This window comes from Siphateles boraxobius, unplaced genomic scaffold (assembly GCF_051911475.1).
Source record: "Siphateles boraxobius isolate OS27281-9 unplaced genomic scaffold, OSU_SipBor_1 77, whole genome shotgun sequence".
Lineage (NCBI taxonomy): Eukaryota > Metazoa > Chordata > Actinopteri > Cypriniformes > Leuciscidae > Siphateles > Siphateles boraxobius.
In genome coordinates, this window is record NW_027509205.1 from 22,137,165 (window position 1) to 22,161,828 (window position 24,664).

The 24,664-nt window shown below is 38.6% G+C and overlaps 2 protein-coding genes and 1 long non-coding RNA gene across 10 annotated transcripts in view; 2 read left to right on the plus strand and 1 right to left on the minus strand.

Annotated features, from left to right (window-relative positions):
* Positions 1–2,609: 2,609 nt before the first annotated feature.
* rs1b (retinoschisin 1b) lies at positions 2,610–19,235 on the minus strand. Its single transcript, XM_077218023.1, has 6 exons — positions 18,906–19,235; positions 17,975–18,000; positions 17,649–17,844; positions 7,762–7,903; positions 6,420–6,615; positions 2,610–5,325 (listed from the first exon to the last, which is right to left on the minus strand). The coding sequence occupies exons 1-6, from the start codon at positions 19,024–19,026 to the stop codon at positions 5,173–5,175; spliced, it is 834 nt and encodes a 277-aa protein (XP_077074138.1). The 5' UTR covers positions 19,027–19,235; the 3' UTR covers positions 2,610–5,172.
* A 446-nt stretch (positions 19,236–19,681) lies between these two features.
* LOC143726079 (uncharacterized) lies at positions 19,682–21,160 on the plus strand. Its single transcript, XR_013198379.1, has 2 exons — positions 19,682–19,971; positions 20,923–21,160. It is a non-coding gene; the product is annotated as an uncharacterized LOC143726079 (long non-coding RNA).
* Positions 21,161–23,044: 1,884 nt separating this feature from the next.
* The window catches only part of LOC143725515 (AP-1 complex subunit sigma-2), a 79,381-nt gene continuing 77,761 nt past the window's right edge, over positions 23,045–24,664 (plus strand). For all 8 annotated transcript variants that reach the window (XM_077217978.1, XM_077217985.1, XM_077217981.1 and 5 more), the window contains exon 1: positions 23,045–23,144. The gene's annotated coding sequence lies outside the window, so the exon portion shown is untranslated. The remainder of the gene's footprint in view (positions 23,145–24,664) is intronic.

Consider the following 24,664-nt stretch of genomic DNA (forward strand, 5'->3'; position numbering starts at 1 on the left):
ATTTAGTAAAACTGTTATTGTGAATATTATTGTTACTTGTTCATCATTGTGTCAGTGTTTTATTCGCTGAACTAAGCTTGCTTCCTTGCACGAAGAGCAACGTAGTATGAAACGCGTTTGTCCGTTTAGGGCCACTGTAGAAACATGTCGGCGCATTTCAATGTAAGGAGACCCGCGGTGTGTGTAGAGAGAAACTGCTCATTCTAAGGTAATAAAAACATAACGGTTCATTATGCAAGGTCTTTATACACCACTGAAAACATAGTTATGGATCTTATATTGCATTTCTGTCAATAGATCCTCAGAAATATTACACAATGCACCTTTAAGTCTGTAGCGAAATTTTTATATTCACTGATCAGTGATTGCAAACATGTTTTTCAAATTTGTAGAGGGAGATGGGAACAGAAAATGTATGTATGGGAGGAGAAAATGTATGTATGTTCATACATCTGAAATGCAGAACCGAGACATCTCGGGAAAGGCTGAGTGGGAGCATCTGCTTTCTGAGGTCAGAGGTCATTTAGTACAGGGTCATTTAGTACTCTTGTGCTAGTGAGTAATAAATCAAGGCTAGCAGCCGTGGTCTCTTTCTCTAAGGAATGTGGAAGAAAGGAGCTCTGCTTCGGTGAAGACCTTGGAGAGATTGGTATGAAGATCGCTCAGCCCTTCCTGGTGTTATCTCACTCATGCCACCAGTGTTGTTCATGAACTCGTTCATATTTTGGGCGAACATTAACTGAACGTACTGTATTACTGCCTGATGACCGTTACTGTGAACTCGTTCATTCTGGTGTCTGTGAACGCCATGCTCTCTCAGTTTAATTTCGTTCAATAGGGTGCCAGATTTCTATAGAGCAAAAACCTGGATAAAACACACCGTAAACAGGCCTTAAAGGGTTAGTTCACCCAAAAATGTAAATTCTGTCAGTAATTACTCTCCCTCATGTTGTTCAACCCTGTAAGACCTTCATTCATCTCCGGGACACGAATTAAGATATTTTTGATGAAATCTGAGAGCTGGATCACTCCTCCATAGGCTTCTTCAGGGATTGACACTTGTTCCCCGAACAGTTATTAAAGACATTTAAAATAATCCAAGTGACTACAGTGGCTCAATCTTAAGTTTATCAAACGACGAGAATACTTTTTGTGTGCAAAAAAACAAAAATAACGACTTTATTTCAACTATTAATTTCCCTCTCTGTGGGCCTCGAGCAGTGTTGGAGAAAGTTACTTTTAAAAGTAATGCAATACAATATTGCGTTACTCCCCAAAAAAGTAACTAAGTACGTTACTTAGTTACTTTTTATGGAAAGTAATGCGTTACATTACTTTTGCGTTACTTTTTCTCACCTGCATGGGCTTGTTTGTTTGTTTGTTTTTTAATAACAGCTAAAACAATCTATTTTTGCCAATTGTTAAGGCCCTTTCACATCAAAAGTTAAATGAAGAAGCCTAAGGCTGAAGGAAATGCATATTTACTACTGTACAGTAGAGGGCGCCGCTCAAACAAACCTTTCAGCTGCTGCTGTTCTTGATTAAATAACAATAGGATACAGGAGAAGGAAGTTCAACACTCTTATTTCTAAACCTAATCTAAAGTCATTTTTGCTTATTAGTATGGTTGAATTAGATCATTGTAGGTCAGCAGCAAAGACATTGGTTAATAAAGTGAGATTAAATACATAAAGTATATTTGTGTAATTTAACATAGTTAATTATAAAACTTTTGCACAAAATTCTGAGATTGCATTTGACTGTTTTTATTCATTTTGAGGAATACTGAATGTTTTTGTGCAAGTGAGATGAGTAAATGCATGTTCAATGCAAATGCACACAACACCTCACTTTATTTCTCTCAACATGGGGACAGGAGAGCTGTCAGTCAATAAATGTGAAAAAGTAACTAGCGTTACTTATTTGAAAAAGTAACTCAGATATTTTGATGTAAATTGAAAAAGTAATGCGTTACTTTACTAGTTACTTGAAAAAGTAATCTGATTACGTAACTCAAGTTACTTGTAATAAGTTCCCCCAACACTGGCCTCGAGTCAGTTCACTAGTGTAACAGCGCAGCGCTTCTGTTGTTGTACGTCACACGCATCACACACATGACCAGCGTCGGCCAATAGTGAGCCTACGTGTGACGTAGCTCTACGCAATCACACTACGCTAACTGACTCGAGGCCCATTCTATTTTTCTGAGATTTTGAATTTGGGGTTTTCATAAGCTGTAAACCATAATCATCAAAATTATAACTTTTGCACGATATTCTAATTTTTCGAGTTTCACCTGTATATGGGCTATGGCAATCATTTTGAAAAATAATAGCTCGCAGCAACATATGGAAAAAAAGAACTATGAACTAGTTCAAAATTTTAAAGTATGAACTATGAACTGAACTAGTTCATTTTAAAATGTGTGAACTGAACTTTGAACTAGTTCATGTAGAAAGTGAACTTTCCCAACACTCATGCCACAGCGTAACTTCTGTGTGGCGACTGAGTCCTTCTTGCAAGAATAAATACTTTCAAAAGACAGTTTGGTTTCAGAGTGTCTCTTACGCAGTGATGATGGTTTGATAATGAATTTCGGCCACAACAAGTCAAAAGTGGTTATTTGTTTAATTTTGTACATACAGGAGGTATGGTTATAAAGTAATCTTTACCTACTGATCTGAGACCAGTTTCCAGTGTGTTTGAATTCAGTATTGTGGTACATAAAGCTGTTGGAGTCAGTGGCGGCTCGTCAGGGGAGGCACAGCCTACACAAAATTTAATGTCTCAGAATATCAGAATCAGAATCAATTTTATTGCCAAGTAGTGTTGTGCACATACAAGGAATTTGCTTTGGTAATAAGGGGTTACTGTTAATAAGGCTTCTATAATCAGCGCCAACTTGAGAAAAATACAGCATGACATGAGGAGAGGTGAGGAGAAAAAAAAGGCGACCCCCAGACTATGCTCCTGTAAGGAGAACAGTCTGGGAACAGGAAAAAACACCTCAGCAACATTAGCACATAAACAGTACACTCTACAAACAAGACATTGCAACACGGTTGGGAGTGGGGGATGGAGGTAGTCCAGCCCAGGCAAGCAGCATCCGGTCCTGCAGCCATTATGGCGCTGGTCACAGACCCGCCTGTCAGACTGGGGGTACGAAACGGTGAAGGCGTGGGATGGGGTGTGGGTTAGGTGCATATCTGTGTATGTGTAAGTTCATGTGTGTGTAGGCCTGGAGAGAGTCGCTAAGCCAGCACCATAATCTAGGAGCCTCAGTCCGCAGGATTGTCATAGCGATACACAGCAAGTTGCCATGGAGACAACCTTGATCATGTCCCAGGCAGAGTCAACAATCAGCAGGTGTCTGAGGAGTCGGGGAAGGAACGCAAGAGCGGCTCACTGCAGTGCTCTTCCGGGAGAGTTGTTGTTCCAGCAGCGGCCTTGGCCAAGGCCAGTGCTGGTAGGGGGGTGCCGAAACAGATAAGATTGGGATTGTTTGGTCTTCGGGCGAGTAGCCGCATTCAATTTATACAGGCTATTCTCCTGGTCCGTTTTGGTCTCTGAAACGATCCATTTGCCTTTGCAAAGCTGTGAGTTTCTCCATGATGTTATCCATATTGTGGTTCATAGACCCAGTCTGAGTGCTGACAGCTCTGCCCACCGCTTCAATCATCACGGGCAGCCTTGCGGGGCTTTTGACAGCTGTCACCGTCTGCTTAGTTCCTCGATAAACCAGGGCAATGCCTAATCCAATCAGCAGAAGACCTGTTATCATGGTGCCGAATAGGTAGATATCTTCAATGTCCTCCACGGAAAGAGCCACCAGACACACAACCCGCCACCTCTCCCACGCGTCCATCGTGTAGCCAGCTGCGAACGTCCCGGCAGGGCAGTCAGGTTCCCCCAAACCCAAGCTTCTCGTCGAGAAGATGGTGTCATTTGCGTTGAGAGACCAGTTGATCAAATCCATAATTTCTTGGTTTTGGAGAGCAGTGTAGCGAGAGTCTCTCAAGTACAAGGCAGAAGACTTGACGAGAGAAGCAAAGCAGGAGAGGTAAGGGGAGGGAGAGAAAATGCGACCGCCTTCGTTGAGAGCCAAGAGGGAATATGTATTTCTTGTTTGTAATTTCACCTCTGTAAGTGTAACCAGAATGTGCCGAATCTGCGAAACGCGAAGGAATAGAGAAAGGGAAGGGGAAGCAAATCCATAGTTGGAGACTTGTGCCTCCATTAGTAAAAAAAAAAAAAAAAATTAATGATTTAATCACCATTGAGTATTTCACTTTCAGCGATTAGGAGTGTTGAGAAAAGTCACATGGCTGGTATATCAGCCAATCATCGACGGGGCGTAAATTACGTGACATTAGTTTGAACCGCTACTGCTGATGTAGGAGAGTACATCATCGGAGAGTAGAGATATTTAATATTTGATCGCAAATAAATTTACTAAACTACCATTTAAACAACAGGTACAAATCAAAAATAAAGCAGCAACTAAACGACCGGACGTGCGTTTAACACGGACATTTAAAAGGACAGGAGGAGGGATTTATTTACTGCAAGTGATGATAGGATGGGACTAGGTGAGGGAACTTATATTTATATTGTTTTCACTGCAAAAAATGCTTTTCTTACATAGTATTTTTGTCTAGTTTGCAGTCCAAATATCAAACATTTCTTAAATCAAGATACATTTACTAAAGTACTAAATGACATAAGATATTAAGTCTTGTTTTCTGGGGAAATTAATCAAAATTATGTGAGTTGATGCTTAAAAAAAAGCAAAATTATCTGTCAATGGGGTAAGGAAAATAATCTTGTACCTTCTCACCCCATTGGCAGATAATTTAGATTTTTTTATGCATCAACTCACTTAATTTTGATTAATTCCCCCTGAAAACAGGACATGATATCTTAAGTCATTTTACTCATCTAGTAAATGCATCTTGATTTAAGAATTTTTAGATATTTTGGACTGGAAACAAGACAAAAAAACTAAGTAAGAAAAGCATTTTTTGCAGTGTTGATGTCTGTGTCGTTTTCTATGAATATTCAGGTATATATAAGTGATCAAAAAGCCATTTGAAAGTACTTAAACAATCCGAGCGCTAAACTTTGAGTGTGCCTCCTCTATTAAAGCCAGCAGCCGCCACTGTGACTCCTCAATCACACACACTTGTTCATGCACATGAGCAGCTCCAGGCGGATGGCGATGCGTGTGTGCCATCCCAGAGGAAGGATCCGCAGGAACCGGGTCACGATGGGCGGGCGCAGCAGGTTCTGGACCGTGGAGGACCGGTCCGTGTTCCCGTAGAACACCTGACGGAGTAACACACGCAGAGAACAAGACTATTAAACTGAACAACAACCTTGCAGATGTTTGTCATACTAAGCATTGTCAGATGGATAGAGAGAAAGATAGATAGATGACAGAAGGATAGATGGATGGAGTGATATAGGTAGATAGATAGATAGATAGATGGAGAGATGGAGGGATGGAAGGATAGATAGATAGATAGATAGACAGACGGACGGACGGATAGATAGACGGACGGATGGATAGATAGACAGACGGATGGATGGATGGAAGGATAGATAAATGGAGAGAAATAGATAGATAGAGAGATAGACGGACGGATGGATGGATAGATAGACAGAAAGATATATAAGATAGATAGGTAGATGGATAGATAGATGATTGATAGATAGATAGACGGATGGATAGATAGATAGATGGATAGATATAAAGATAGATGGATAGATATAGGTAGATGATAGATAGACGGATGATAGATAGATAGATAGATAGATAGATAGATAGATAGATAGATAGATAGATAGATAGATAGATAGACGGATGAATAGATAGATGATAGATAGATAGATGGATGAATAGATAGATGATAGATAGATGGATGATAGATAGATAGATAGATGGATAGATAGATAGATATAGATAGATGGATGAATAGATAGATAGATAATAGATAGATAGACGGATGAATAAATAGATAGATAGATGGTAGATAGATGATAGATAGATAACCGGATGAATAGATAGATGATAGATAGATAATAGATAGATGGATGGATAGATAGATAGATGGATAGACAGATAGATAAACAGTTGAATAGATAGATAGATAGATAGATAGATAGATAGATAGATAGATAGATAGATAGATAGATAGATAGATGGATAGATAGATGATAGAAAGATAGATATATAGATAGGTAGATGATATATAGATAGATAGACAGATAGATAGATAGATAGATAGATAGATAGATAGATAGATAGATAGATAGATAGATAGATATTAAAGCTTGACCGTTACAGAGGTGAGTCTGTAAGCTTCTCTGTGAGTTTTAAGAAGAATCTCTCTAACTGTACGGCTGTATTCAGGCTTTACCCTGTTGTTCCCGGTCTGGTCTTTGTAGTAGACCCAGTTGAGGTGTTGGTGGGTCCGGTACTGGAGGCTGTATTTGGTGGTCCACTCGTCCGCATCACAGCGGCCCTGAGTCATGATCCCGGACACCACCTGAGTGTCCTGCAGGTCGATCTGAAGCCACTGACTCGCGTCCTGGGCTTTAGACAGCCAGGCACAGCTGAGACCGAGAGGACACACACTTTACCTGCTAGAGTCAAGTCACCTTCATATACAGCGCTTTTAACAATACAGACTGTTTCAAAGCAACTTTACAGTGATAATAGGAAATGACAGTAACAGAGATTGTTTTGGCTTTACAGCAGTTCTAGAATAAAGTTATTGTCCAGCTAAAGTTAGTTTTGATTGATTCACCTTTTTTGTAAAGATCATTGGTTATTAACTTAGGGGCCGCTATTTAAAAAATAGCACTCATATTCATGAATGAATGTGTATTATATTATTAGCCAGCTAATCGCAACTAAAGCTAATTGCTAATTAGCCATCATGCTAGGTAAACTTGCAAACTCACCTGGTTTATACTATTTTTAAATCAAATGAATGTTTTGATTTAGATAGTTTCACTCCTTATTTAGTGAGTAGTGAGCTTGTTTCTACATTGGTGTACTGATTGGTTTACCGAACAATGGTGTAATGATCTCTATGGTAACGATTCAGTTCGACTCCCAAGACAAGACGATGCTCACCCGACTGGCCAATAGGAACGTGGCCCCGCCCATGACACAATTTTCACAGCGAAAGCAAAATCCTGACACGAGAGCAAGAAATTGCATTGAGAGCAAAGAAAAGCGTTTTGAGATAAACACTTTTTTTTTTTCTGAGAAAATGTTTTCACACTGATAGCAGAAAATATATATATTTGAAGTATTTTGAGAGAGATTTTTTATCTCAGAAATAATAATAAAAAAAAAATTATGTTCTATGAGAAAAATCTTTTCTCTCAAAACTTTTTTTAGTCTTAAATATTATTATTTTTTTGCTATTGGTATGAAAACTTTCACTCAAATATTGTTTTTTCTCTCATGAAATGCTTTTTTGCTATCAGTGTGATAACTTTTTCTCTCAAACTTTTTCTTTTCTCTCTCAGATCATTTATTTTCTCGCATGTAATAAACACACTCCATACACTCGCTACTGGTTATTTCTGAGATTTTGGATGAGTGAGATTCGCCTGTTTTGTTATTGCCGGAGTATCCTAACCTTAACCCATGTAGTTACCTTATATCAACAGTGCTTTCTTAGGTACTGTAAGTCCACGTACTGTAAAATAAAGTGCAAGGGAATTCGGTTTTTCTGAGACACTCACCCAAACCCCTGACTGTTGAGTCTGGCTTTATTCGGGGTCCAGGAGGAGAACCAGCCAATGTACTGGTCCTGGTTTGAGCAGGTGAGCTGATCCGCCTTCACCGATCCCGCCTCGAATCCCAGCGGTGTGTGGTAGGGACACTCTGAGGAAAAGAGGAGTAAATCATCCTCAAAACGTGCCAGAAATCTCGAGAACATCATGCTGAATGTGATTTATATTCCACAAGCTCCATCCACCTGTTCCTGGAAGTCAAACTGAGGTTTGGGTTTTGGTCCAACGACAAAAAACCTGATAGGATTTTTCAATGGTTTTTGGATTAAAGGTCCCATATTGCCAAACCTGAAATTTCCTGGCTTTTTTCATGATAACTGAGGTCTAGGGGTTATGAAAGTACCATATAAGTTTCAAAACAAATGCACACAGCCTGGATAAAGTAGCTGTGTCTTTTCACGAGCCGTTGTGACTTCTGTATATTTGTGATGTCAGAACTACTCAATCACCAATGGTGGGTCACTCAGAAAACAACAGGCCAAAATCGACCTGTTCTTGGCAGAGCTCCTGAGAAAGCAGCTGTAAAAAATATATATTGAGATGGTTTTGGTACTTATACCGCAAATATATAATCTTAAGGACATAAAACCTAAAATAAAACTTTAGAAAGTTGTACAATATGGGATTGCTAATAAATTACTAAAACACGCTAGTCATTTTTTTTTTTTTTTGCTTTCTCTGAGTAAAACCTTCATGCTGTTCAAAGTTATTTTAAGCTTTCAGACCTGGCTTTGTCAAGCCAACATCAAACTCCACTCATCTATAGTTCTAGTAGTCTGAGTGTCCTCCAGCCTGACTGTACGTTCACACAGCCGCCAGCGAGAGCGGCAAATTTCGCTCTCGCCGCCCTGCCAGCGACGCCGTGGAAAGATTTGTGGACGCTCTGATGCTCTGACGTAGATCGAACGCGTGGTCTTTTTTACAACTGTATTTAACGGGGCCACAAAGCAAACAAGCATGTCGATCGTTATTTTTGCAGAAAATTGATCGATGGAAAAAACATAACAATTATAGTGACATGTTTGCTAATGAAATAAACAAAATGAAAGCCATTTGTGTGGTGTGGCTTTTGTGCTCATGGTTAAGTGCCATTATAATTTGCATTCCCGCTGAAAAACAAGCGTTCTAGCGCGAAAATATTGCCTATAAATAGTGTTGCGTGCCTTCTTATCAAATTCAAATGATCAACCTCCTCAATTTTGCTTGGGAACTAATGTGGTCGGAACCAAAGTTTACAGGACTGCGTTCTCTGGACTCCTCTCAAACGGAGCACTTCTATATTCCAATTGGTTGCCGCCGGTTGCCGCCGGACCGCGTCATTGCTTATTACCATAAAGTTGACCTGACTTACAGTGTTGCCAACTTAAGCCCCGTTCACACCGCCAGCGACTTTGTCGCTGTATGACACTCGGCTCTGTACTGTGAAGTCGCTTGTGGGCGTTCGTAGTGCTGTCGCTCTAATGTTATTGGTAGACTGCACATCTGGCCATTTCTATACAAAATACCATCACAAGTGATATATACAACTATACAATTTTAATGTGACTATGAATTAGGCTCAAAAGAAACAGTATATGCTGTTGGGAGAGTGTTTTTTATTAACAGTGTTCAGTGGATTAAATTAATTTACTAGATTAACGATCGATCAATCAACATATTAAACTCACTCATACTGTCATAAATTACTAAAACGTCATTCGAATTTGACACATAATCGATTTTCTTGTCCCTAATAGACATAATGCAGGGGAATCTGTAAAACGAACAGCAACAGTGCTAAACTTGCATCATAAAACTACACTACTCGAACTATAAATGTATGAATTAAACTCACTGAGACTGTCGACAGCTATTTTTCCATGCATCAATTTTATTATATACATATATGTGGTTACAGTCAAATAATATAAACGACTGAAATCGTCCTCGAACTCTTCTGTCTTGCCTGCACTCGAGACGGTGACGTGAGCTCCACTGAAAGACTTCTTTCCTATTGGTTGTCGCACGCGAAAATCGACTTCACATTTGCATAAAGATGAAATTTCTCAACTTTTGTCGCTTGTCTCTTGTCGCTTGACACGCCCACATTCTGTCGCCAACGGTCAATGTCGCTCGTGTCGGCAGCTTTACATTGAAATTAATGGGATTATGTCGCTTTGTTGCTGCGTGTCGCTGGCGGTGTGAACGGGGCTTTAGCGCCTTTGTCGCTATTTATTAGCGACTTTTCAGACCCCTTTAGCGACATTTTTTTAAAAAAGCGACTAGCGACAAATCTAGCGACTTTTTAGACAAACCTCAGTAACCTCCAGATGTTGCCAGTCCTGTCCTGCGAGCGCGAGGTCTTACTTTCTCCCTGCCGTCACTCTACAGCCCTGTTAACACTACAAGCGACTTTGTCGCTGCATGTCGCCAGTGGCTGGTGATGAGGTCGCTAGTGGGCGTTCCCACTACTGGTTGCCTTTATGAATGACATCCAATGATGTGGAGAAGGATCATGCGCGCTCTGCTCCTATTGGTTGTCGCTTCCGAAAGTCGCTCTTAATTTGCATAAAGTTAAACTGATCTCAACTTTGTTGCGTCGCCAGACACGCCCCATCCAGTAGCCAACGGTCGTGCCCGCGCGTGTCGCCGGAAGTCGCCCGCTCAGAATTGAAAATGAATGGTATCGTGTCGCTTGGTCGCGTGTAGTGTGAACGCAGCTTGCTGCGTCTACCTTGTTCAGTGAATGGCAGACGGTACTGATCCACTTGTCCGTGCGACACTTCAGTCGCGCCGCACTCCGCTTTATTCCTATGGGTGACGTCACGCAACTTTAAAGCGCCCGCAAAGCAACCCGGGAAGGCGGCGCTTCATTTGGGAAAAATGCTGCGCGTCAAAAAGCTGGCCGATGCCCATCTTTATGCAAATGAATCCGTCAAACGCGACGCGTCTATCCAATAGAAGTAGTCTCTCGAGGGGCCTTTGTTCTAGACTGGCCGCTGGGTCAAAACCACGCCCATAACGGTAAACTTGAGGAACGCCCATCAACTTACAAATGTGGAGAGGCGTGCGACACCACGCTTCAGTCGTGTCGCAAAAGTGGATCAGTACCGTGAGTCGAGCAGCAGCACATTCATGTGTTGAGCGTGCGCCAGTCCTGTAAATTAATGTTCAATAAATAAAAAAATTTAAAAAAAGAAAAGAGAAAAAAGAAAAAAAGGACTTGTCTATCGGCTTCTCTTTTGTTTTATTTTTTAAAAGAGTTTTGTTTGACAATTTTAATTTTCTTTCTTTTCTTATGCTTATTACTTGTAATAGGCTACTCACTATCACAGAGCTTTCACCCAGTTCCCGAACTCTCTCAATTCAGATAATTTTACACAATAAAAAATTGAGTCACTCACTAGCCTCATCATAGCTACTTATTCTATTGTCTGACAAAAATAATATAGGTAATGAGAACAGCTTTATTGGACATTCGGCTATATTATATTATATTATATTATATTAAAATACAGAATGTGAGCATGAGTTTAGAGAGAAAACACATTAGGCAGGCAGAACGCAAGTACGATGCGATGACGTCATGGATATGCTAATTAACATGACGTAATCTAGCGACATTTAGCGACTTTTAGGGAAGGCGTTAGCTACTTTCCTTTGAAAATAGTTGGAAACAGTGGACTTCAACTCTCCTCGCCGCTCTCACCGTACAAGACGCGCCGCGACGCTCTCGCCGGAGCTCGCCGCCGGCTCTCATTGAAAATAGGCTTGTTTGAGATGCGCCTTGCCTCGCCTTGAATGAAGGCGAGAGTAGGCGGCTGCAGTGAGAGGAGGAGTGAGAAAAGCGCAGGCAAGCCGGACAGTTCTCGCTTCTCGCAGTGGATCTGACACCTGCGAGATCAGTGATGGATATCGCGGGATTCCCGGGATTCACGCCCGTGCCCAGTGTTGCTAATAAACTGGATGTAATTTAAGTTCTGTTGCTTTTATATGAAAATAAATATAATGAGCAAGACACCCAAAGTAGGCTACTTGTTATTTAATTCCATTCCAAATAAGTGTTTATCAATTATTTTATCTTTAATACAGACATAGGCTATGTGTTTTTTATATATATAATAAAATGACATTGCATAACCCATAGAGATCGCACTGTCCGAGAGTTTGGGAATATTCACACATAACAGCCTACACATAGCCTACACATAAAACAAGATATCCGAGTTTTAAAATCAAACGTTTTAAAAGAGAACAATACATCACGGTTGTTTAACTCATTCAGACCCTGCGTCCATTACAATGGACATCACATGTCAGCCCTTTTTTTTCACTTCTTGAGCATTTCACATTTAAAGCCTGCAGTCCATGAGATTGGACGCTTGTCATCCAATCAAATGGCAGTAAAGCTCTGCATGTGGTAATTTAAAAAAAACACACTACATTGAAGAGAAGCATGGCAGCACTTCACTCCAAACACAGAAGTAAGCAACATTTTCTATGGTTTTATTCAAATATGTGTATATGTTTGCCAGTATTTCATAGTTTGTCTGTAAAATAGAAGGATTGAACTTATTAATTAAAGTTAAAAATCATTTGTAGAATTGCAAGTTTTAAATCAGGATTTTTTCAAATGTGTCTGTCCATTAGAATGGACAGTGGGTTCGAAAGCCTGTTACTGAAATCACATTTCCAGTAATGCTAATTGAAATGTCTTATATAAAAAGAAATCTATATCACAGTACTAATACATTTTTTAACTATTTAATATGCAGAATATACAGTTCTTGACGTGCTTGAACACATAGCTGATGGAAATATCTCAGATGTTGACTGTATGTGGAGTGATGAGGAAGATGGAGATGGAAATGCAGATGATGCTAGATCTCCAAAAATTGGTAAGTGTAGAATGAAAATTAGGGATAGTTAGTTAGTTAAGACTTTTCACACAATTAAATGACCCTAAATGTATTGAATATTGTTTTATTGGATATACAGTGTCATTTATGTCCTGTAAAAATAAATTACAATATAAAATTTGTATGATGAAGTTGTTTGTAAGGGACAGTTTTTGGTAATAATTTCAGGGGAGGACAGAGATGAGCCAATACCAGTAGTAGGGGAAGAAATTGAGATTGAGGCAGAGGAAAGTCAGAATCAAGAAGACAGAGAAGATTATGAGCATGAGGGAGATGTAGAACCAGTACTTGGTGATGATCCTTTTACAAACATCACACAAAAGAGTGATATTCAGTGGCGTCGTCACACCCGCTTTACCCCAGTAGAAACAACCTGGGAAAGTCCCACCACTGACCCCCCTGAGCCACTAACACCACACGCCTACTTCAAGCAGTATGTTCCAAGTCAGATGTTTGAGCTGATGAGCACAATGACCAACATATATGCAGAACAAAATGGAGTCAGGGGGTATAAACATGCCTCAGCTTCTGAGATTGAAGTCCTTGTCGGGCTACATATGGCAATGGGAGTTCTTCGTCTTCCAAGAGTGAGAATGTACTGGTCCTCCAGTATCAATATTGGAATTTTCAAGGAAACCATGTCTCGAGATCGTTTTTTTCAACTCCGCTCCAACCTGCATGTTGTGAACAACCATAAGAGGGCTCCTGGAGACACTGATGTTTTCTTCAAGGTCAGACCAATCTATGAGTCCATAAGGAAACGCTGTCTGCAGCTACAACTGGAGGAAGATCTCTGTATTGATGAGCAGATTGTGCCTTTCAGAGGAAAACTCTCTGTGCTCCAGTATATCAAAGGGAAACCTTCACCATGGGGAGTGAAGATGTATTTCCTCTGTGGCAAAAGTGGGCTTGCTTATGATTTCCTCATCTATCAAGGTGCCACAACAGAGCTTTCTGAGCAAAGTAAAAAGGTTCTAGGGCATGGAGCTTCTGTTGTCTTCCACCTGTGCCAGAGAATCCAGGCTCCCAACCACAAGCTCTTTTTTGACAACTATTTCACCACCTACAATGTCCTTGAAGTTCTTGCAGAAAAGAAAATCCATGCTGCTGGAACAGCAAGGCTTTGCCGCTTTGCAAATCCGCCACTGAAGACAGACAAGGAAATGTCTAAGAAAACGCGGGGAAACCATGATGAAGTTAGAAGTAGGGATGGAAAAGTTGTTCTAGTGAAGTGATTTGATAACCGCTCTGTTGTACTGGCCTCCAACTTTGTTGGTGTTGGAGATGAAGATGAAGTTGAGAGGTGAGATAAGAAAGAGAGGCAGTTTGAGAAGGTCAAGCGTCCAGAGGTTGTGAAGAAATACAACGGGGGCATGGGAGGGGTGGACAAGCTTGATCAGCTAATCAGCCTTTACAGGATTGATATCAAGTCCCGCAAATGGCCACTGCGCATGATTACTCATGCTTTTGATGTTGCTGTAGTGAATAGCTGGCTTGAGTATCGCAGGGACAATGAATACAAAAGAACTCAGCCACAGAAATTCATGGATCTCCTTGAATTCAAAATGAATGTGGCCGAAGTGCTTGTGTGTTCTGGGAAGCCACAGGGTTAAAAAAAACGAGGGAGGCCAAGCAATTCTAACGAAGCCAGTACCTCTCAAACTCCACATGATGAAGCTGGACAAAAGAGAGGGGCAAGGGAATGGCGGCCAGTTCTTGAAGTCCAAAAAGATATGGTTGACCACCTGCCAAATTATGATACAAAAAAAGAAGCAACAAGATGCAAATTGGAAGGTTGTTCTGGGAAAACACACATCTTCTGTGATAAGTGCAAGGTGCACTACTGCTTTGTGTCACAGAGAAATTGTTTCAGAGATGCACACAGGAAATGACTCTAGGTTCCTAGGTTTATTTAGTTTGTTACAAACAATGTGAAATCTGTCAAACAAAAACCTCAAAATTAAAGTTGAAATGTTAAATTAAAGTTAAAAAAGGTAATATGTTATAAGCTTAAAGTATAGGCCAACAATTGTTATGTTTATAATTTTATGTCATGTTGGTAACTTTTTTTGAAGTACTACTGTTTTGACCTGACGTCCATTGAGATGGACAATTTTTTTTGCAATTAAATAGTATTGAAATTTGTAATTTTTGTATTTGGTCTCATTTATAGAAGCATCAAGAGCTGGGAAAATGTACTTTTATATTTTTCAGAAACTGGTAACATAATTCAGGTCTGAAGGGGTTAAACCAATCATCATTAAGCTGTGTCGTCAGCAACTCGTTTCCCATCATGCTTTTGATCAGCGCAGTCGGTGGAGAGCAACTGCGCGCGACTGCAGAATCCGACACGTGCGCCTTGCGCTCGCGAGAGCTTTCTGACACACGTCAGCATGACATCAGAGCAAGGCGGACCGCACTCGGACACATTTCTAACCGGCATGCATTACGCGCTGATCACCGGTGATCGGTTCTGCGCAGATTTTGCTCATCTCAAACAAGCCTAATGAATGACTTCCGGCCACTTTGACGCTCTCGCCGGCGGCGGTGTGAACGCACAGTGAATGAAGATCAGGATCCCGTTGGTTGGCACTCCAGCAGTTTGTGAGGGCGCAGGACTATTTCAGGCCCGGTAATCTGGGCATCACATTCATTAGTCATGAGATTATCCGCTGGCACTCTCTACTCTCTCAAAGCCACTGCTTTCTGTTCTGATGATGTTTCTGATGGTCAGCTTGTCTCTCGTCGTCTCCTGCAGGCCGTCCCTCTAGTTTTATTATTGCTTGTCTTTTAATATTTTGATTGTAATGTTCGCTACTCTGTCAAACTGAGTTCAGAGGTTCATGTGTCATCAGTTTCAGCTGAAGCATCACGGATGATCGTTACTCATGTACTCGCTCTAAAGCCTCTTGGCTTCGTGCCCTGTATCCGTTTAGGCCATTGCACACGGAGTCTGAAATTCACATCCGAAATTTTCGGACTCACACTCAGTGTGCAATGGCCTTTAGTGTGCACTTCTGAAGTTAGTCCCTTGGTTTCTCCAGTTATGGCGTCCCATTGTAAGTCCAATTATTTTTAAGATTCCCATAAATGAATTTATTGGGAAAATGTGTTTCCGTCGTAGTTTATGCACGTTTTCTGATCGGATAAAAAATGGATCCAACTCAATCGAGCTCATAAATGTTTTAATTATTTTTTAATTTAACGAACTAGAACTATTTTACGAACTGGTTTAAAGTCGCATAAAACTGAGGTTATATTATTATTATTATTATTATTGTTATTATGAATGTTATTGTCAGTTGTAGTGTTGTTAATATTACTATTATTACTGCTGCTGCTACTACTACTCTTGCCACTAATATTATTACTATTATTATTATTATTATGATTGTTACAAATTGTCTAAGATCTCTATTAATCACTCAGTGAGTTTATATCTATAATTCTTTTTTCACAAAAGAAAAAAAATCAAATAATGTTATATCACACTGGAATAACCTATTCATTAAAATTATTACTGTACCTATATACACTATCTATACATCTATATATTTATATTATATTTTTCTCCCCTCTATGTGTACTTGTGTGTATGTGTCATTTGTCCATTCGTTTTGTATATGCAACTATGTCTTGTTAATAAAAAAAGGATAGAGAGAATTTATATGCATCTTGGCATTTCCATCCAGCATTATTTTATGTGATATCCTAAAATGTGCATAAAAATAGGTGGATGGAAACTGAGCTCTTGAGCTTGCTTATACGAACTGTTCTCCTCAGGACTCAAGAGGGAAATAGAGTTTCCTTCAAATATCTATGTCAATAAACTGGAGGTGTTGTACAGACAGATATAAACAGATGTAAACATTTAACATTAACTAACTTGCTCATCTATGATCTATTGATCTATGACGGCTGTATCTGATATAATGTCAGATGTTGAAAATGCATGCATATTTGTATGTGCAATTATGTATTTGCATGGAATGTAATTTTATAAATGTGTCCTGTAGTAGTGGTCAAAACCCTTGATTCTTAATACTGTTTGTCGTTCTCCATGACTGTTTGTGTGTTTTGTGATGGTTGTTCTTGAGTCTCTTGTTTGTCCTGATCAGTTAAACTTCAGGAAAATCCTCCAGGTCCCAAAAATTCATCAGTTTTCTAACATCTTTTGTATATTTGAACCCTTTCCAGGAGTGACTATGATTTTCAGATCCATCTTTTCACACGGAGGATGACTGAGGGACTCAAACACAGGTGTTACTAAAGGTTGAAACATTCACTGATGCTCCAGAAAAAAACATTTCAGGGGGTGAAAACTTTTTAATTTGAAGATATTGTACTAATTTTGTCTTCTGAGAAACATGTAAGTATCTTTTGTTGCTTTCGAAGGTCAGTACTAAATGAAGAAAAATTATATTTAAACAAAAATATGAAAAATGCACACATCTTCATCCTGTTGATAATACTCGCGGACGAGTCCTTCAGTCGTCCTTCTTGTGAAAAGATGGATCTCAAAATCATAGTCAAAGGGTTCAAATATACAAAAGATGCTGGAAAACCGATAAATTTTTGGGACCTGGAGGATTTTCCTGAAGTTTAACTGATCAGGACAAACAAGAGACTCAAGAACAACCATCACAAAACACACAAACAGCCGTGGATCATCCAGGTATCACAGTATTAAGAATTAAGGGGATGTAAACTTTTGCACAGGGCCATTTTTATAAATTCAACTATTTTTTTTGTCTTGTGGACTATAGGTAAACACATTTTGTGTAAAATATCTTATTCAGGACAGTACTAAAAAAAATAATCACAGGAATTTTCCAATAATTAATAAATAAAAAATAAATAAATAACATTTAGCAGATTCTGCAAGGGGTGTGTAACTTTCGACCAGGGATGTACTTGAAGAGATGTGCGGCGACTGACCCGGCATGCATTCCTGGTACGGGCCGGTGTGTGTGTCCGGTGTGGTGCTGATGACGGAGGTCCAGGTTGCTGGAGTCCCGGTGGGTGGAACTCGATCCTGACAGTCACAGTTGCAGGCCGTCGGCGTCTGGTTCTCCGTCACTTCCTTCACACTCTCCTCCTCCTCTTCCTCATAAGGCCATGGCATCTCTAACTCCTGACACACACATGTGCACATGCAGGAGTCACACACTATCACATGTACACACACACACACACACACACACACACACACACACACACACACACACACACACACACACACACACACACACATATATACTCACCCCTTGTGTGTTAATGCCAATGAAAGCTGTGAGAGATCAGAGATACAGGTCATTATTGAAGAAATATATCTATCCATCCATCTGTCCGTCTATCCGTCCGTCCATCCATCCATCCGTCCGTCTATCTATCCGTCCGTCCGTCCGTCTATCCATCCATCCGTCTATCCATCCGTCCGTCCATCCATCCATCCGTCCGTCTATCCATCCATCCATCCATCTATCTATCCGTCCATCCATCCATCCATCCATCCATCCATCCATCCATCCATCTTTTTTTTGAAGGATCAAAATCAGTAAGGTAAAGTGCTCAAATTTCATTCCCCATAAATTAATCATTCTGCAAACTTTTATTTCCTTCATTCAAACTAGTTTTTTATATCTTCATCCACAGGTAAACGCTTGGTGATTGTGTTCTAATGATCCAAAATCTGCTATAGTCCAAATACATAACAGTCAAGTTCCAGGAAACAGAGACTTAGTGGGACACAAACACGCAGACCGTGAAGCTAACGGGGAATTATCTCACAACTTCTGTGAAGGTTATCTGAATGTTATTAACAAACGTTCTGGCCTTTAATAATGTTCTAAAAAAATTGCACCAAACATAATTTTTTTTTATTATTTAACATTATTTATCGTCAATGGAATGTTAAAAAAAAAAAATTGGTAGTTGTAACATTTTTTAAATGTTACTTCTTGTTTTAGAATGTTCAGAGAACATTTAAAAGTAACATTCCATAATGTTTGAAGAATGTTAAAATAGAACGTTCCCTTATCGTTCACACAACCAAGAAAAAACATTTAAAAAACTGGACATTCAGGAACATTCAGAAATATAATTTCAGAACTTAATGGGAACGTTAGCACAATGTTCTTAATTTTTGTTGAGTCTGGTATGAACACACACGCACACACACTCACTCACACAAACCTTGAATGACCAGCAGCAGAAACACAGTGAGGATCCTGGTGTCCATCTTGATGATCAGATCTGTGTAGTGAGCACTACATGAGCAGCAGGGTTTAGTGTGCTCTGGATTACTGTAATCCATACATCCAATAATAGTCCTGATCTGTGTGTGACGGATTCTCTCTCTCTATCCCGGAGGAAGATTCAATGCTCACACTTCATTGAGTTCTCAGTGGTTTCATTGAAGTATATCCATTTGTCTCGAGTTTCTCTTGACATCAAACAGTCTCCCAGTTTTTCACAAGGCTTGAACTATTCCCGGAGTAAAATGTTTTTTGATTTGTTTTAACCGAAAGCACATCTTAAAATATGTCAGTGTCATTTTTTTTTTCTAAGGCACAGTTATTAAAGCTACTTAAATATCCCAATTGAACTAAGGCTTAATCCTGGCTTAATCTAAACCTTATCTGTGAAACTGGGCCTAAGTCTCTTAAACTGTGTGTTTGTCTTCACACGATCAGAACAATGAAACAATGAGTCCATATAGAAACATCACAAGTTTATTTATCAAATGCACATCCAATTGCACAGCTAATTAATCTAACATGAATCGAAGGGGAAAAGAGCAACTATGAATAATAATTTAGCCTTTTATAGTTGTATATCAAATTAATTCCCAAACCTCGCACACTCTAAATAAACTGTAACTTTAAAAAAATCTACATTAACTGGTTTTATTCGTCAAAAATATTATTTAATGTATTTAATGACTGAATCAACCTTAATATATTAATTTATAGGCTACTAACGCAATGGCATTTGATTGAATGTCTTAATTAGGGAAAGAAGATTTATTAGGACTGAAATGTTTCACCTGTGCTGAGACGAGCAGAGACGCAATAAATTGTTCCGGCGATCAATAGCGTCACTTCCGGTTCTGTGAAAGCGCTTGAGCAGCATCAGAGCATCAATCATGAAAACATCATCTGACAGGAGTTTGAAATCCTTCCAGAAGTCCATTAAAACAGGCAGGACACGCAAACAGAGCATCAAGAAATATTCTGCCTACATCTACAAGATTGAGAAGGTGTGTAACAAAAAAAAAAATCCGTCATAAAATTAACGATAAAACTTTACAATAAGGTTCATTACTTAACTTTAACTAATGTATTTCCTAACACGAACTAACAATGAGCAATGCATTTCTTACAGTATTCTTTGTTAATGCTAGTTAATAAAAATACAGCTGTTCATGTTAGTTCACACTGCATGAACTAATGTTAAATGCAACATTTGATTTTAATGACGTTAGTAAATGTTGAAATTAACTAAGATGAATAAATGCTGAAGTAGCCTATTGTTCATTCTTAATTCATGCTACCAAATTAACGTATCTTTTGATGTTGCTTTTTTATTATTTGAATAATTCATGCAACACAGCCTAAAGTTTTTGTTTTTTTGAGAATTTTAAAGTGACATTATTTTTATTTTATTTATTATTATTTTTTATTATTATGCTTGCAAACAATACAGAGATGACAAACATGCTATACAATTTTGAATCAGAATTACAAAAATGACAATACAAAATACAATAATATGTACAATGTCATCTGAACATACAAACTATCAGTGCATAGCTAAGACAAATAAAACTGAGGAATGAAGAAGGAAAAAAAATAATCATGAGGGTAAGACATCTTATATATCAATTAGTGTACACAAATTAAAGACATTACAATTTAAAATAGTTTTAATAGCTTTCTTATTTACTGAGGATGAAATAGTGTTAAGGTATATTTTAAATTCTTTCAAAAAAACAATCAAATTGGTTTGTTATTGGTGAATTTACATTTATGAATGTAGAATTTACCAATAAAATAAATTAATAACAAAGCAGGCTTTTTTTTTTATTGGGGTCAGACTCAAAGTATCCAAAGATAATGTCTTTAAAGGTTACTGTTATTTCTTGCAGGATATTATCTTTAATAAATAGTTCAATATTTTTCCATAGTTGTTTAGTTATTTTATTTTTTAGGAGCTGTCTGTTGACGTGAGTGACGCCATCTCTCTGATGGGACGCCGGGCAGATGTGCACGCGCAGGTGGGCACCGAGGCCGCGCGCCTCTCCAAGTTCAACCGGAGGCGCGTGATCACGCAGCGAGAGATACACACCGCCGTGCACGCGCACCGGGGCAAACCGTCTGAGTGACCGCTGGAGATCAGTGATGCACTTTTAGACTTCTAAATTAATAAAGAGGCTTCGTTTTTAAAAACCTTTGTCTTTACACTGACATTTTGTGCCGTTACATTTCTCTTTTACTTTGAGGTTCCTTAATGCAGGGCTTTTCAAACTTTTTGGAGCCAGGGACCCTCATATTTATAACAGCCATAATGACTCCTTGGTGGGAATAAAGAACTGTTTTATTGGTGCAAACGGTCCATGTTGTATAGCCTATCCATTTTTTTTACATTTATAATTCAGCACAATTTTTATTCCATTTAGGCTACAGTATTTTACATAAAGTTGGGGCAGTCATGGCCTAATGGTAGCAGAGTTGGACTGGTGACCCAAAGGTTGCTGGTTCAATTCCAGTACCGGCAGGAATATGACTGAGGTGTCCTTGAGCAAGGCACCTAACCTAAGTTTGCAGTGTGTGTTCACTACTCACTATTCTGCTCCTAATGTGTGTGCACTTACTTGGATGGGTTAAATGCAGAGGTCAAATTCCAAGTATGGGTTACCATACTTGGCCATCACGTGTCACTTTCACTTTCACTAAAGTTGCACGAGGTCCACTTTGCTTTGAGAGAGGAAAAGTTGCATCTTATTATATTCAGAAATTATGTAAAATAGTTGAAACCTAAATGAGAACTCCCAATCCAAATACTTTAAATTCATGGTATTCAGAACAGAGCAAAATTGAAATGTAGCCTGTAGGCATGTATAGAATAAAAATAAGTTAGTGCCATTCATTACAAAATATTTTAAATGCCAAGCAACAGGTAGCATAGTAAAATTAGAAGTACACAATGCTTCCAACCTTTTCTTACAAAGCCAGTTTTAGTGTTTATTTAGAATGAAGGATATTAATTTTCACATGTATTTGAGCCCTTGTTGTTTTTGCTTTCACATTTTTTTTTTTTCTAATTGCATTATGGCAATAGAAAGAAAAATCTGTAAAAAGGTTCATGGCGACAATCGTCACTTGGTGGCGCTGTAACATCACTGATGACGTCATATAAACACTGTTCGGTGATTTAAATGATTAACTTGCATTAGCCTAAAGGATAAGAGTCCTGTACTCCTGTTCATGTCCAGACCGCTTAGGCCAACAGGCAATTTGTAAATCAATTATAATTTGCATACTTTAATAATATTGAAACGCATCATATGTGACTTGCCTCACCCTGACATATCAGAAAGAGCTTTATTGCCAAGTGTGCTTTTATTTCATATTTTATTTTTAAATATATTTTTAATGAAAAATACTCTTGCCCTGACAACCTTTCAGATAAAATAACAGTAAAAAAGTAGAGATGTTAGGATCCGCAAATGAACACGTTTGTGTAATTGGCCTTTTGCCTCTAATCTGATCAAATTGAAGCCTTGGTTACATGTTTCACACAGCAATACAATGACAACAGTTGATTATAGGCTACCTACATATTATAAAGACACGACATTTACAGTAGGCCTATAGAGGAATGCACAAAATTATACATTAATAGAGTCGCCTACATTTTGTGTTTAAGTGCATTATCATTCTCAACTGAGAGCCTATAATGTGTCATCTAAGTGCCAATAAAACGACATGTGAATGACAAAAAGCAATTACGCTTTAATAGACTGAATGTTTTTTTTTTTTTTTTACCAGGTACAGGCTGAAAAAACGCTTTTAAATCTGACACTAAAAGTGATCCTCTGACGTTCATTCCCTTTTAAAAACCGGACCACATTTTAAACCGTATGACAATCACCCTTCCAACAACACTGAGTGGAGGTGTGGCTCTAGCGTTGACTGGCGCACGAATCAACCAATCAAATGCCTGCGCTCCTGACTGGGCGGGAATAACGGTCTTTTTCTCACCAATGAAAACGCCCCAAGTGAAGCCTCCGTCCAATGAGAAGCGAGCAGTCAGCTGACGCGGTTTCGCATCTATTGTATACAAGCCTCGAGCTGAGACTGACGCGAATCACTGTGAATCCAGAACTCATGTGAATTCATCCCTCATTTACTAACGGACCTCTTCACAAAGGTATGTCGTGTGTTATTTGATCATTTCCCTTCTGAAAAAGGTTGTAAACGCCTCGCGTGACTCAAAGTGTAAACACCAGCTGCGCATTGGAGATCACATGCTTATTAGTTAAGGCATATGCGTTAATTAGCTTTCCAATCAAATCTGTAGAACGCACAAGTTATGTGCATTTGGTCTTTAAATTAATTTATATCTCTGTCTGTGCAAATGAACTGGCACAGTAACACTGCCGATCAAGGAGTTTGGTTATAATGATAAAATCATTATATTATCCGCATGTGTGCATTCTTTACAATATAATAATAATAACAACAACAACAATAGTAATGTATGCTATTATATTAATAGTAAAATGTGAAAAATATATATCTTTATATATGTGCCTTTTTTACGCGTTTTTTATATGCAGAATAGATGCATTGAGTTTATTGTTGTAATTGATTTAATGTTATATTAAAAGGATAGTTCATCTAAAAATTAAATGTTGTCATTAATTTCTCGCCCTCATGACGTTTCAAACCCGCGAGACATTTGTTCATCTTTGGAACACAAATGAAGATCTTTAATGAAATCGGAGAGCTTTCTGTCCCTTTGCCAGCTACGCAACTGTGTTCACGTGAATGCGTGTTAGAGATACATTTTGTAAATAAATTGTTAAAGTATTTGTTTTTTCACTAACAAAGCACTGGAGTCACATGGATTACTTTAATAATGTCTTTACATGCTTTTCGTAAAGACAACTTAAACAGCTGGGAGAAAATCGGATGTGTAACAGTACATTAGATCTGTGCATTTCTTCTTAAAGGGGCAGCAGCCTAATAAACCATTGTGTCATTAATGTTCATTTAAAAAAATCACACTGCTTTTGACTGAATCACTTTTTTGTATCTTTATTATTGATCAATTTATATTTAATTCATATGGTGAAGACTATATAGTGTTTTATTATTTTTATTATTCAGTTTCTGTAGTTTTTTTCTGTAGACGAGTTAAATAAAACTAGGGTACTTTACCAGAGAAACTTAGTAGTTTGATTATTTTCATTTTATTTACCAGTTTTATATTTGCAAAAGTGTTATTTTTTGTATCAAGGAATTTTATTTATGTACTTAGTAGTTTTTCTCTTAGTCTCAGGCCTACATTTGTTCATTATAGAAGACTGACAGTCGTGTGTGTTACGATTGCAGTCAGCTTAAAGGGCATTTGTTTTATAATATTGGGTTGAATATTGGGAAGAAAAATGAAATAAACTCCAAGGGTTACGATGAACTCTTTTAAATAAAAATGTTCCCCATCTACACCTATTAAACTATCTACCGCAGTCAAATATGAAAAGTAACACAAAACAGTAAGCTACAATCAAATCTATGCATCAAATCGAAATTTGATTCAAAATCGAGAATCGATTTTTAATTGAATCCTGACATCAAGAATGTACTTGAATCGAATCATGAGATGCCAAAAGATTCACATCCCTAGTTATTAATTACAGAATTTAAAATTTTGGGTGAAATGTCCCT

Excerpts from the sequence above, each read along its gene's own strand:
- rs1b (XM_077218023.1), bottom strand. The coding sequence starts at position 19,026 with ATGGATTACAGTAATCCAGAGCACACTAAACCCTGCTGCTCATGTAGT. Across the intron at positions 18,001-18,905 it reads TCTGCTGCTGGTCATTCAAG|CTTTCATTGGCATTAACACA; the intron begins GTTTGTGTGAGT and ends GATCTCTCACAG. Across the intron at positions 6,616-7,761 it reads CTCAACAGTCAGGGGTTTGG|CTGTGCCTGGCTGTCTAAAG; the intron begins GTGAGTGTCTCA and ends TCTCGGTCTCAG.